General features: G+C 43.6%; 1 protein-coding gene across 1 annotated transcript in view; it reads right to left on the bottom strand.

Annotated features, from left to right (window-relative positions):
* POC1A (POC1 centriolar protein A) overlaps window positions 1–14,229 on the bottom strand; it is a gene marked incomplete at its 3' end in the record, with an annotated part of 57,533 nt that overhangs the window by 23,955 nt on the left and 19,349 nt on the right. The window contains exons 8-9 of the mRNA XM_079540368.1: window positions 3,234–3,302; window positions 413–511 (exon numbers count right to left, since the gene is read on the bottom strand). Coding sequence (XP_079396494.1) covers window positions 413–511; window positions 3,234–3,302 — 168 coding nt within the window. The remainder of the gene's footprint in view (window positions 1–412; window positions 512–3,233; window positions 3,303–14,229) is intronic.

The raw sequence follows: 14,229 nt of genomic DNA, 5'->3' as shown, positions 1-14,229 counted from the left end.
AGACTTAATGAACATCTATTTTCAGAACTAATGGCATCCCTCAAGGATTTCTACCAGCTAGTAAAACTGCTTTCAGCTGTTATTCACATCTGTGCTTTTATTTCTGGGAGCGGAGGAGAGGTGGGAGTACAGAATATTGTCCAAGCCTCTCACATCTCCTTGTGCACACAAATGAACTACATTTATTTCTCTGTTTTTTAATCATTATTTCATTTTATCATTTTCCAAGAAAGTACATAAGTCTGAACAAACCAGAAGCAATACCAAGATGGTAAATAACAGACAGCTCAAATTAACACCAAGGAAAAAGATGGCACCATAGTCCAACCACCTGAAACTGGTCACATCTTATTCAAACTGTAGACATTGTTCTCCAGAAGGAGCTTTATGTAATCTGTGTGTGCTGACCTACCAGACTGTGATGGGTCCCATCCACATTAGCACCAGACTTGTGAGATTTCAGAACTTCGCCGTAATCTGCTGCATTGAAATTAGTCTTCCATACCATCACCTGCAGAACAAGGCCAGATGGCTAAGTCACTTCTATGAAAACTTTTCACCACATTCGCTTAGAGGTCGATTTCACCTCCACGTACGAGAAGGCTGATGTTACTGAATACAGATGGAGTTCTCAACCTGAAAGTGTCTTCCTTCAACATTTCTTGGGTTAGGAACATCATGAAACTAGACACACCCAGAGAACTTTGAAGCAACACATCAATTATAGCATTAAAACCACAAATACATTAAAATATTACATGTAGTAATACAGCACTTAGTCACACACCAAACTAGTTGCTGTTTTATCAATGCATTCATTCACAGGAAAAGGAGAGATCAGTACTTTGAGACGAACATCAGACATTTTGAGTCAGTTTGCCAGCTAATAAGTCCCACTTAAAGGCATGGCCTCTCCATAATGCAGCATTTATTTCAAAAGAGAAGAGTTGTAACTGAACCTCTAACACAAAAACCACTTCAACACGTGAAAAGCAAGTCTACGGGGCAAAATCCTTAAGTGATAACACTCTAAAAAGTCAAAAAAGTCTAAGGACATCAATCAACTGTTTTAAAAGTCTGAAAGACATTGTAAATCTCAGTAGTTCATTTTAGTTATCAGAAACATTGCTGTACACACAGCTTCATTCCTGCCTTCCGTGAAATGTAGAAGGGTTTTTTTTTGTACTTACATAGATCCAATGACCAATATGGCCATTCCAGAGAGTAACAGGAAAACATGATGCTCTTTATTGTACACAATACTTTCTTCACAGCTTCATAGATCAGTGGCCACACGGCCTACTAACTATTCTATTCAGTATTTGAATCATCTTTTTGAATGAGAACATGTCTAAATTTCCTCACACACGTTTTCTCTCCGATCTCTAGAGATGTGTTGCTATTTTCATCAGATCTCATGTTTCTCCTGATCCAGAAAGCCAGTGTCCAGCAAGATCTTTCCACAGAAAAATCTCATACGTATACACGGACCAACGTCGCTTTTAATCCATGCCCGTACTGTATGTGAAAGTTCTTCCTCCGTACACAGGAGAAAGAAGCACTGCTGAAACAGTGCTCAGAAACAAACCTAACAGGAGACAGGCAACTCCTTCACGAAAGCTAACGGCCGATGCTCCCGATGGCTCAGAAACATATGCAACCATGAGCTGCAATGGCACTGATGGCCACAAGTGTCAGTGTGACCAAACGGCAGAAACAGGCCTTCACAAAGCACCTTCCTGAGGAAGCACTGCCACGCAGTGTCTCAGCTAACAATACCCACAGGGAGACATTTTAAAGAAAGAGTGAATCTCGTCCGCAATGAAAACAGGTCCCAGCAAGAGGAAAGGCAGAGGACCTGATGGAACAAAAGCTTCTCACAGGAATCTGCGCAGTGGGACAGTGCAGGGTAACAAAACCTCTCAAAATAGAAACTAAAAATCATAAAAAAGAAAATCAGCTTCTTAGCTATGCCTAAGAATCAAAGACAAAGATAGGAGTTTTCACAAAAGTGAACGCTTTGGAAAATAAATAACAAAGAATCGCTACGCAACTCCAACTTCCAGCAACACCAGGCGTTCTTATGGGAGAAAGAAACAATAGCAAAGATGCTTATTTGCTTCTCGTGTTAGATAAGCATTTCAAGAGCAAATCTTAATAAAGTGACGCTAGTATCATTTTATAGAAAAAAAAAAAAAAGATGAGTTTCTCCTCTTTAAAATCCCTTTAATTTTTTTAAAGGAAATAACATGGTATTAAAGAGACAGGATGGTAAACTACACCACCTCTCTTAGCATAAAATGGCATTAAAATGCAGCTGACAAGAACTACAAGCAGGACTGATTTCCTTCTCAATAGTATGCTGAAAACACATATTACATAAAGAACCTACCAAGGCATTTCAGCACAGTCCAGACATGTCTGCTATGTTTTTGTTTTCTCATGCAGACAACAGAAAAGAAACCCCAACATGTTTTAAACAAATGTGAACCTGGATTATAATTCAGGACCAGAAGCAAAAGGAATAGAGAAGGGCTTCATCCACAAAAACCCTTCACTAGCAGTACGATACGCTCAGGTTCTCAATCCCAGAGTACACGTCAAGCTCAGAGAAAAGCCCAGCTCTGGCTCCAGCAGCCGTGTAATTGCAGCATTTGCAAAGCTTTGCTCCAGCCCTTACTAACAGAACAATCTCATGTCTGCTCAGAATCAAATCCACCTAAGGAGACAGCTTCTTCTCAAATAGAACTGAAAGGCAGATCTACAGGAGGATAAGAGCACTGTAAAATGCAAAATATAAGCTCCCAGCCAGTGGAGCAGCGGACTCTGGGAGAGCACTGAGGGAAGCATCACCACCTGCTTCCTCATCCCTTTGTCCATCTCTCAGAACTAGGCAGAGGCAGAAGAGGAGACAGACTCAAGCAATGACAACAGATCTTCAGGCTGTTTCAGCGCAGGCAGTTGCACCCCCTAGCCTATTCTCCACCAGCAGCCAGAAGCCTCAAAAATGCATATCACGAGGCCTGTACGCAGGGTAATGTTTTCTGTTGTCCATATTACATTCCCAACTAGCCCACCATAAGTGCTTCCTCAGTGAGAAAATATTTATTGTTACTTTCTAACATTGGTTTTCTCTCTGAAAGCAGTAAGATGCTTAAAACAAACAAACAGTAACATAGAAAGCAACAACAGCAACAAACAAACATAACAACAAAAGGAAACCAGTCACCCACCTGCTCATCAGATCCTCCAGAGGCAAAGAAGTCTCCAGTTCTGGAGAATGCTACGCAGGTGGCTGGACCCTGTGAATAAAATTTAAAGACATTTAAAACAAATATGGAAAAAAACAGTCTCCATTGATTACAAGGTATGCCCCTTGTGACATCAGCAAGATGTCAAAAATCCTTCTCTGTCAGGTAAGCAGCCCACAGTTACTGCACTAGGATAACTGGCACTCGGTTATCCTTTCCCCCACTTTCACTTGCAATTTAAGATCCACAGCATTAAGATGGAGCGAGGAACAAATCAGTTTTACAGCTCCAGGCTTTGCCTTTTTCACCCTCAGTCATCCCCTTCCCTTTAGAATTAGCATTTCCTAAAGCTCCTGCTCATTCTTTCACAAATGCTGAGTTTGTTACGGGCAGCCTTCAGGGACACACCTGAAGCTCCTCTTCCTCAAAGGGGAAAAGGAGGTTTCAAAACACACTGATGCAGGTAATGCTGCATCAAGTGGTGTTAGAAAAAAAATACTGACAAGTCTGAGCATTCAGAAATCATTCACCGTGCCCCATAACAATACAGGGTTTCTTTTACAAACTGTTAAAAGGATGATGATCCCATACAATCTCTGAAGTCGTGGCAATCACAGCCTATGTTTTCCAAGTTCCTCTTTGCACCATCAATACTAGAAATGTGAAAGAAAAACCCACTAAACCAAGATTTTCCACATAATCACATATAGCTGCCGGGTCCATAACTTCAAGAGTTACCCCAAATCTTCAGGAGACTGACAACAAGAGAGAACACATTTCATGGACTGCTATGAACAATAGGACCACCATGGAAAATAGCACCTATCCTCCATGCACCACCTCAACAGCCTGTCTTTCAAAAATACACAGCTGCCAGTAAGGGACAGCATAAAACAGTGGCTGGTGACAAAAACACTAACAAGTGCTAAATGCAAGAGGTGAAAGGCAATCAGTTCTACTATGATTTATTATGAACAAAAGGTTTTGTTTCCACAGATTTCTCTATATGATCCATGCAGACTGCTCAATACAGAAGACCTTGCCAGTCCACCATGAAATAACTTCACACCGTGCCTGAGCAGTTATCAACCAATGCAATCAATCTGCATCAATCAATCTGGCCAAGGTTAGAAGAATTTCCAACCTAGGAATCTGTACAATCTGGATAACTGCAGAGGATTCAGGGCAGGATGCAGTTATTCATTTTGATGACCCAGTCATCAAGGTCCATAACAAACAAGCCCATGGTTCTCTGCACAGGAGGAAGAAAACGACAAGGCTGCCTGAGCACCACTGCAAAGAATAGGTGGCAGAAGAGTAGCAGATGGAGCAGCATCAGCAGAGCATATCTGTCTTTGCACACTAGCTTCAGTTTAAGGAGTACTACCATACAGTTTTGGAGAAGGCAGCAATGCTTCATTCCCCCTCACACGTGGGATGTGCAGACAGACAACAAATGGACACCTGCAGCAGCAACGGAGAGTGCAACAAGCAGGCAGGCGTTCCCTACAGCACTGCAGTTGGGCACTGTTAAGCTACAATGTGACAGCAGTTGTCACATTAAGTGAAGAACAGAAGACTAGCCTAAAACAGACTCTTTCTTAATAGATTTATGGAAGAGATGCACAAAGCAATGTCTCCCGGATCCCACCTTCGTACAGCACAGGCAGCTGTATTTTGAAGAAGCCTCTCATTTTGGGAAGTCACTTCTGAGTCTTTAGATGTTACTGACTGAAGTACTACTTGAGCAAAAGCATGAATTTCACACCACAAATTTATTTTAGTATGTTTCCAATCTTTAAGCAATCCTACAGGAAGAAATACGTGGGAAGGATGAGCCAAGAAGCTAAACAAAGCTGGGAAATCATTAAGTGTGTTCAAGCACAGGCACAAGAGACAAACTGTTCCAGTCAGAATCAGGCAAGGATCCAGACAATTTCTGTTTTTTTCTTAATGTCAACTGTTAGAGCCACTACCTTGCACCGTTTGAAGCCTGAGCCTTTGCCAAAGCTGGAACGAGCAGAGGCTGAAACAAACATTTCCAGAGGATGCCTATGGCCGAGCTGGCTGAAAAAGAAAGCTGAGTTTGCAGCAGACTGAAAAACGATCAGAAAAATCACCACTACTACAATAAGAAAACTCCACCACACTCTGAGTTATCTTCTTTCAAGTAACAGTGTATGTACCTAAGACAGGTAAGAAGCTTCTCATTACTGTACTACAAGTTACAAGAACGGACTGTCCCAATAGGAGCTTTCTGATAGGAGCTCACGTCTTCCCAAAGAGCTCTAGATGTGAAACTCACATCCAGCTTATTTCTGTTTCTCCTTTGTTCTTTCTCTCTGTCTTTAAAAAGGTGAACTCTTCATTATAAATCTTACAGCCCGATGAACACACAGAGATCACATTTGGGATGAACACACTACACTCACTGCACTTGGTGCCATGCAGTCCTTCCTGCCTTCAGATCTGCTGGCACAAGATTATACCAGCAAAACTAACATTTCAATTAGGAGTTCTAGACTCCTTAAAAAACACTGGAAGATATTTCCATGCTATCATTTCACTAGAAGCAATTTCAAAAGGTTTCTTAGGCTTCTTAATAGAAACATCTCATTCTGTAGAAATCTTGCTGAAGCACACGCACAATCATTAGTGTGACTAAGCTTGTACAACTAATTCAGCATTAATTACTGCAGATATTTCAAACGAGAGACACTGTCATTTATCAGCTGAGACAAAATGTGCTTATGCCACTTTCTCCCACCCACCTTCTCCAACAGTTCAGCTGTCTGACCACACCACTGAGAATGCAGACCCTCTGAAGTAAAAAGACAGAAACTGCACAATATTGCTCAAAGAAAGTTTTCTGAACGACGCAGAAAATGTAAGAGAAAGGAACCATTCACACTATCTGTGTCTGTCAGGGTATCAGATGCTATATTTAAAAGAATCGGCCTCCTGAGGTATGGGTTAGGAGGGTGAAGAAACTATTCAAGATACTGCCTAAGTCCCTTAAGATTCAGTGTTCAGGAACCGACAGAAGTGTGGAAGACTGCAGAACGGCAGTGTGTTGCAAAATGGTTTCATCAGTATAAATATTTCAGTGTATTTAGTCAAAATTTACTACAACACAATCACATAAAATCAGGTACTAAAGTGACTCCAAAGTCACAGCATTCTGAAAGGGGAAAAAAAATGAAGTGCAGAGGAAAATATTCCTCCCAACACAGAAACTGATGTCAAAGGCCAATTGTACTTTTCTAAGTTCAAAGAAGGGAGACAAACAAGTTGACAGACACAGCATCCTCTACAGATGTTTTTACATTAAGTGAAAAGTCTATTTGCTATGCATATTTACAGCACCCCTCCCAGACAGAACAAACTATGCATGTCCTATGTGTTGCTGTAGCAAGCACATAAAACATCAAAACTAATCAGTGTGCTACTCATTTCCTCCTGTAAGGAAGGAGTGTCGGGCAGAGTGGAGACACACACAGAGAGTCTTCAAAAGGACACACTGCTCTCACTCTGGATGCAGCCTACAGCCCTGGAAATGCACACAGACAGAAAAAAGAGAGAAAAAAAAAAAGGAGAGAAAGCCATACAACAGCAATGATAACAAGATTATATCTAATCCTCTGCTGCGGATGCACAGTATCTTAAGCAATCTAACTGATGTGCAGGTTATCCCCAAGAGACAGAGATTACTTTCTCCTTTCCCACCTCTAAGTTTTCTCACTTAGAGAATCACAGAATCACAGGGGTCGGAAGGGACCTCTATCAGTCACCCAGTCCAACTCCCTGCTAAGCAGGTCTCCTACGGTAGGTTGCACAAGAAAGCAACCAGGCTGGTATTTGAGTATCTCCAGAGGAGAGTCCACGACCTGTCTGGGTTCCCATGCTCTGCAGCCCTTCAAGTAAAGACGTTTCCCGTAATGTTCACATGAAACTTCCTCTGCTCCAATCTGTGCTTGCTGCCCCTTGTACTGCTGCTGGGCACCTCCAAAAAGAACCCATGGATCAAGGCTAACAACCACACAGCATTCGCTGCCTTAGCAATCCAGTTTGATCAGCTAACAGAACAAACTGCAGCCTTAAGAAAAGATGCAGAGAACTGTTCTGAATGGCTTTAACACAGTGTGCCTTCGCTGCCTTAGAAGGATGGAATCTGAAGCTGAGGTACAGATTACAGGACTCAATGATGGCAGGATGCTAGGAGCATCTGTAACAGTTGGCAAGGCCATGACAAGAGACAGAAGGAATAGCATCTGCGAAAACAAAGCTCTCAAACATGGTTCCAAAAATAGATCTCTCTAAAAAAATACTGAAGAGAGAGGCCAAGGGTTTGGTTTGGAGGAACGGAACTACGCTTGGAGCATGGAGTCATACTTGCACACAAATGACAAATAAAAATGACTTATTTACCTATAAATAAGAATCAGATGATCACAGAGAAAGTCTTATGGATTAGCTTTTCCTCCACAGCAAAACTAGGGAAGGAAAGATGAGGATTTCACAAACAGCAGGGCCAACACCATCAGTCAATTCAACTCAAGAGAGGAAAGACTTTTGCTTTAGAGTAACAGAAGGAACAAGAGAACAAGAGCCAGTCTAGAGAGAATCCAAGATTAAATCACTGGCAAAAAGTTTAACGATACACACTCTCTGAGATCAAAGGAGAGGCAGGCAGTTGGCTAGAGTGACAGGTGGGGTCAACAATGCTGACAGAATTATTTAATTTTACTTTCTAAAAATGTGGGAGAAACTAAGTCATACTAGAGAAGAGCCAGACAACAATGTAAGAAAGGTGCCAGGAGCTGGAACAAGGCATTTCTAGAGAATATGAATAACTTCTTTTGAGTACGACTGCTTCCTTTGCTGCCCACGGGACAGAATATACCAGCCAATACATTCATTCAAACTCTCTTGGAAAGGACTAAATAGTACAAGGAGGAATCACAGAATGGCCAGGGTTGGAAGGGACCTCAAGGATCACGAATCTCCAACCCCCAGCCACAGACAGGGCCACCAACCTCCCCATTTCATAGCAGCCCAGGCTGCCCAGGGCCCCATCTAGCCTGGCCCTGAACACCTCCAGGGATGGACGGGGCATCACAGCCTCTCTGGGCAGCTGTTCCAGCACCTCACCACTCTCTCTGTAAAGAACTTCCCCCTGACATCCAACCTCAATCTTCCCTCCCTCAACTTCAAACTATTTCCCCTTGTCCTGCTGTTATCTACCCTTTCAAAGAGTTGATTCCCCTCCTGTCTGTAGGCTCCCTTTAGGTACTGAAGGCTGCAATGAGGTCACCCTGCAGCCTTCTCTTCTCCAGGCTGAACAAGCCCAGCTCCCTCAGCCTGTCTTCGAAGGGAAGGTGCTCCAGTCCCCTGATCAGCTTCATGGCTCCTCTCCAACAGCTCCCTGTCTTTCTTGTACTGGGGGCTCCAGACCTGGACACAGGACTGCAGATGAGGCCTCACAAGAGCAGAGCAGAGGGGGACAATCACCTCCGTGTCCCTGCTGGCCATCCCTCTTCTGATGGAGCCCAGGATACCATCTGACTTCTGAGCTGCAAGAGCACACTGCTGGCTCATGTTAAGCTTTTCATCCATCAGGACCCTCAGGTCCTTCTCTGCGGGGCTGCTGGGAGGGTAAAAGAAGAATGAATGGTTGTTGAGGCCTGGGAAGCAAATCAGAAACCGCAACAAGTACACTGAAATCCCAGGTTCACTGACTGAAGATACAAAAACAAACAAAACAAACAAAAACAACACCAAAAAAACCACACGCATACACACAAAAAAACTAGCCCAAAGAAACCAGAACTGCCACTGCTCACACTGCTTTCAGTAATTCCATAGCACAGGAGGAAGACAGCAAACAGACAGACCCTGCAAAGACAAAGGGTAAAAGAGTAAGTGTCATGGTTTCATGGTTTTTTGTTTTTGATTTTCCACGTCATAACATCATGTAGTGCACTGAGAGTTCAAGAGTTAATGCTCCAGTTCCACAGACTGACAATTTTCCAGGTACCCAGTTCTCAGAAGAGAAGAACTACACACCTCAGGAGACTTTTTTCCACTGAAAAGACAAAAACTGTCTGCTGGTCACAAGACCCCACTCACCATTTTCCCTTCCTGTTCAGCCCAGCTAGACATCTCACCTTCAGCATAAGAGCAAGGCCTTCAGTTTTCAGACACTCTCCCATTTTATTTATTAGCTTAAATTCCAATTATATTGTATTACATCGTGTTATCTTGCATTCTGATATCTTTTCTAATAAATTAGCTTTCTTTTTCCTCCTCAGATCACTGCCACTTTTGTGTTTAGGCCCATCTCCCTACCCTTTTCTCTTTCCCCTTTTCCCCTTTCCCAGGGTGTGGGTCCAATGGTCCCCCTACCCCATTAGGCACAGAACCCTGATGAACCAGCCTGTAAACTGTTGACAGCAAGAGATGGAAAAAAATCAGGACTACTGGGAAAACACCAGAAGCAGGTGAGAAACCAGAAAAACGCATCTGAGCACCAAAGTACATACAGAATCTGAGATGTGATGTTGATCATCTTATCACTCGGCTTCATCAGCCAGGGGACAGAGGAGCCAGTGGGCTGAGCCAAGAATAAGGATTGGAATATCCATGTCTGACCAATCTGGGGCAGAGGCAGGTGGTTGGATATCTGGAACACGGCTAGACATAGAACAGTCCATGCCTACCATGTATCCAGACACCAGCTCACGCAGTCACCAAGGAATGATGAAGCCAACACACTAACTCAGATAAGATGGCTAGAAGATTTCCAAGAGATAATGGCTACATAACAAGGGCAACACGCTGGACAGAAGACAATGTGGATGGCAGTAAGAGCATGGGGGCTGCTCATCTGAACTCACACATCGCCCAGGCATGTCATGAATGCAAAGCATGCTCCAGGATGCAACTGAGACCTTTGCCAGAAACAACAGCACGTCTCGCCAGAGGACACCATCCCTTGCAGAGATGGCAGGTCGACTTCACAGGACCCCTCCCTCAATCTGAAGGGGCCACGTACACCTTGACCTGCATCAACACAGGAAGAGGATGAATGTAGGCCTACCCAGTGCCAAAAGCAAATCAAGCCGATACCATCAAGGCATTAACTGAACTAATGGCAGCATACAGAAGCCCCAAGTCACCAAAAGCGACCAGGGTATACACTTCACAGGAGCAATGGCACAAAAGTGGGCCCAGGACAATAACACTGAATGGCGATGCCACGTGCCTTACAATCCGATGGGAGAGGGCCTGATAGAGTGGAGTCATGCATTCCAAAAGCTGCTCTCAGGACTGAGCACCAGTCCTTGCCGAGGGAGACTACAAGACTACATGAAATACTGAGATACCTAAAAGAAAGACCTGAAGATGACAGATCCAGCACCTTGGATATGTTACAAACAGCTTAGGATCCAAACTAAGGGCAGTGATATATGACAGTCGTGGTTTTATGGTTTTTGGTTATTGCTATTCCATATCATAACATCATGTAGTGCGCTGGGAGCTAAAGTGTTAATGCTCCAGTTCCAGGCACGTGTCTGGAAGAGAAGAACTACATACCCCAGGGGGCTCTGTGGTCAGAGAGGAGATGTAACTCCTGGCAAGGTCACCTGACGTCCCTTTTTTTTTTTTTCCTCTGGCTCTCCTCACTGCTGCTTGTCCCGACCGCATGCATCACTGCAGCACTAGTGTAAGGCCTACAGCTTTTTACTCTCTCATTAGATCTGATTCATTACCTTCAATTCTAATTATATTGTATTATAGTGCTTGTTATCTTGCATTCCAATTCCATGTTTAGTGAATCAGTTTGTTTCTCCTCAGATTGTTGCCGCTGTTTTTAATTATTTGGGGTCCCCTGTTTCCCCTTCCCGCAAGCACAGATTTGTGAATCCCTCCACCCTGCCAGTCACAGAATTGGGCCAAATCGGCCCATAAACCATTGACAGTGACTGAAACCCCAAGCTGGAACGATAAATAACCTTCTGGTCCCTGCCCCTTAGAACCTGGAACCCACAAGGTAAGCTGGCCTTGGGAAGTGCAAGTAGGGCCAAATTGGTGTGGACTACTCGCACCACAGGGAAGAATATTAGAAGGAAGAGGAACGGTAACACCACCAGTAACTGGCACATGGCCATCAGAAATTATGATACACACCCCAGTTTTCACCACGAAGGGGACCCTTGTTACATCTCTCTGACAGATCAGAACCCTCCTTTGGTACCTGAGGTAATTATCCAACCATCAGCCAGAGGATGTGGTATAAAAGGCCTTGACGTGCCCCTGTCCAAGCAGAGACTTATGGAGGACAGGAATACAGCACGTGGTCTGCCATAGAGGACAGGTCTGCATCTCTTAGCACCCACTGAACACCTCTTCAGGCCCCCTGAGATGACTGACAGAGGCAGAAGCAGCAGGAGGTGGGGAGTAACTGAAGAATTACATGACACTGTCTTCTTCAGTGACATTTAACGACGGACTTTTTGAACATCTTTTGCCAAACAAGCCAGAAGGACAGAGAACTGAAAACAGCAGCCTCTTCATGGAAAAAACTGAGCCCATGAACTTATAGTGTCACAGCAAACTGTATCTCTGCTGGGACTGCAATTATGTGCTACACTGTAAAGGACAGTTTGACCCTGATACACTCAATCACTGGTTTATACCATGAAGGGCTTGAGTGCATGGGAACTGCTGGGTCACAGCCTGAACCAGGGATGGAACACCTGTTGATGGAGCACAGCCAGCTCTGGAAGCACAGATGGGAGCACCAGTGCTTCCTGAACCTTGTGTAAGGGCTGGCTGCTGCAAGGGAAGCTTAAAAAGCAACAAACCACCAACAGAAAGCACAAGCAAGGGAAAAATAGAGCACTCGTTTCCTTTCAATATTCAGAAATGCTTATCAAAAGCCAAATGCTTATCATAATGCATAACACCTTTCTCCCCAGGTTGATCCACTTCTCTGCAACCCTGAATGTCTTTGCACCCTCCAGGGATGGTGAGGCCTGCATGGACGCTTAATGCCACCTACCAAGAGCTGGTAGTTAAGCAGCATGTTCATTTCCTGAGCACTGCTCAGAAAATCTTGCTCTTAAGTCAACCAGGAAAGCCAAGAGCACTCATGCCACCCAGGCAGGTGGAATGCAGCTATTTGGTTGTTCAAGTCGCTTGGAGAATTTATTTTCTGGCCTCCTATTTGTACATATAACCAAGCCCCGTTTCCTAAACATTTACAAGGAATATTTATGCCACTACAGAAGCTGTCTGGAAATGCTCTACAACCTGCTACTCTCTAGCAACTACCTAGATGCTCCAAAACATTGTGTTCCTCCGTGATGATTCAGTGCCAGAGATGGACTTACATACCAACCCAGTGTCTCATCTGTATGAGTTCAGGCAATAGGACTCTACAGCTTGAAGCACGCTAGAATGGAAATACACAGAACAGAACAGGATGGTATCTCACAGCTGCAAGATGTCGGCTCCAAGCTGCAAACTTCTGCCTCCAACGATCCTTCTGTTACAACAGGGCCAGCTCCATCACAACTTTAAGAGACAGCAATGCAGTCCTCCCCATGTAAACTACAGCTAATCAGCTGGTAACAAATTCCCAGCACTCCAACAGCTGTGTCAAAGTACACAAAAAGGACATCAAGGCATTGCCCTGCAAGTGTCCACTTACACACAGCCTCCCCAGAACAACACAGCAGCAGTCAGCTGCCAGAATAAGAACTGAGGACCAACACAGTCACCCACACAGTCACAACTCAAGAATGTCTTCAGAACAGGCTGTTCATTTGGTGATTAACCTACAGCCCTCCCTTGAAAAAGCACATCTACTCAATGAAGAACAACAAAAATCCACACCCACTTCATTTTTAGAGATGCAGGCAGAAATCACAGTGAGACTGGAGGAAAAAGGCCCTGAGGATCAAAAAATCCACATTTACACACCAACACTGGGAACAAAGAACAGGTTATTATGCTTGTTAAGTGAAAAAATAAGACACATCTACCGAATCACAAGTTAAAAACCTCACAATAGTAATCAGCAGAGTGAAAGCCAACTCAGGATTATGCCAGGATTGGTTCTATTTCTATTTCAGCTTCTTTTAAGGGTATTACATTAAGATCAGAAAGCACTGTCTGCCACTTTTATACTTCTGCTTGTTTCCAAAATGGAAGAGGTACAATCCCACAACAGCAGCTAGCTGTGCTGCTGTCAAAGCCTTTCCAACACCAGTTAGATGGCTAGGAGAGAGTGATGGCTGTTATCTGAGGGATCTGAAACAACAGGGGAAAAAATAAAATAAAATCATGGGGCTTTAACCCCACATCTGAATAGATGATTTAAGAAACAATTGTTTTGTAGGAACCCTGACTTCAGTACTGCACCAGTCTAGAGGGTCTTTCTATTACCTCATTCTGAGGACCTCGTTGGCAATAATCCACGTTGAATTCTCATTCAAAGCTAAACTGCCTACATTTCAGAAAGGAAGAGGGAATGGAAAGCAGGTTCAGCTTCCAAACAAACAATAACCATCCACATTGCTTCCTAGGAGAAGTATAAAAGGCATAAAGATCCACTCTCCCTCCACTCTGACCCTTTTCCAGGAAACTACTTCCTAAGCTTCTGCTTCACCAACAAAAGAGATGAATACAAAAATCAGATTAGAACAATAGGCAAAAGCTTTGAAGTCCTATCTGATATTAGCACCCACTCACCACTTTCCAAAGAAGAAAGTTTTATGCAGTTGAAGTTTATGTCTCGAGATATGCAGCATTTGTTATCTTTTCTCCAAATCTTTGTTCCATTCCTTTCAGCATAAAAACTGACCAAGGGAGTTTAAAATCAGATCTTTCCATGAGGCAGAACTTCAAGTATGAACTTGTTGTATTTACCCACTAATACCACAAAAGGGAGAAAAGTTTACTAACAAAAGTT

Source organism: Tetrao urogallus (assembly GCF_951394365.1).
Source record: "Tetrao urogallus genome assembly, chromosome: 10".
In the NCBI taxonomy this organism is placed as follows: Eukaryota; Metazoa; Chordata; class Aves; order Galliformes; family Phasianidae; genus Tetrao; species Tetrao urogallus.
The sequence above is the reverse complement of the archived record's forward strand: the minus strand, read 5'-3'. Positions and strand labels throughout refer to the sequence as shown.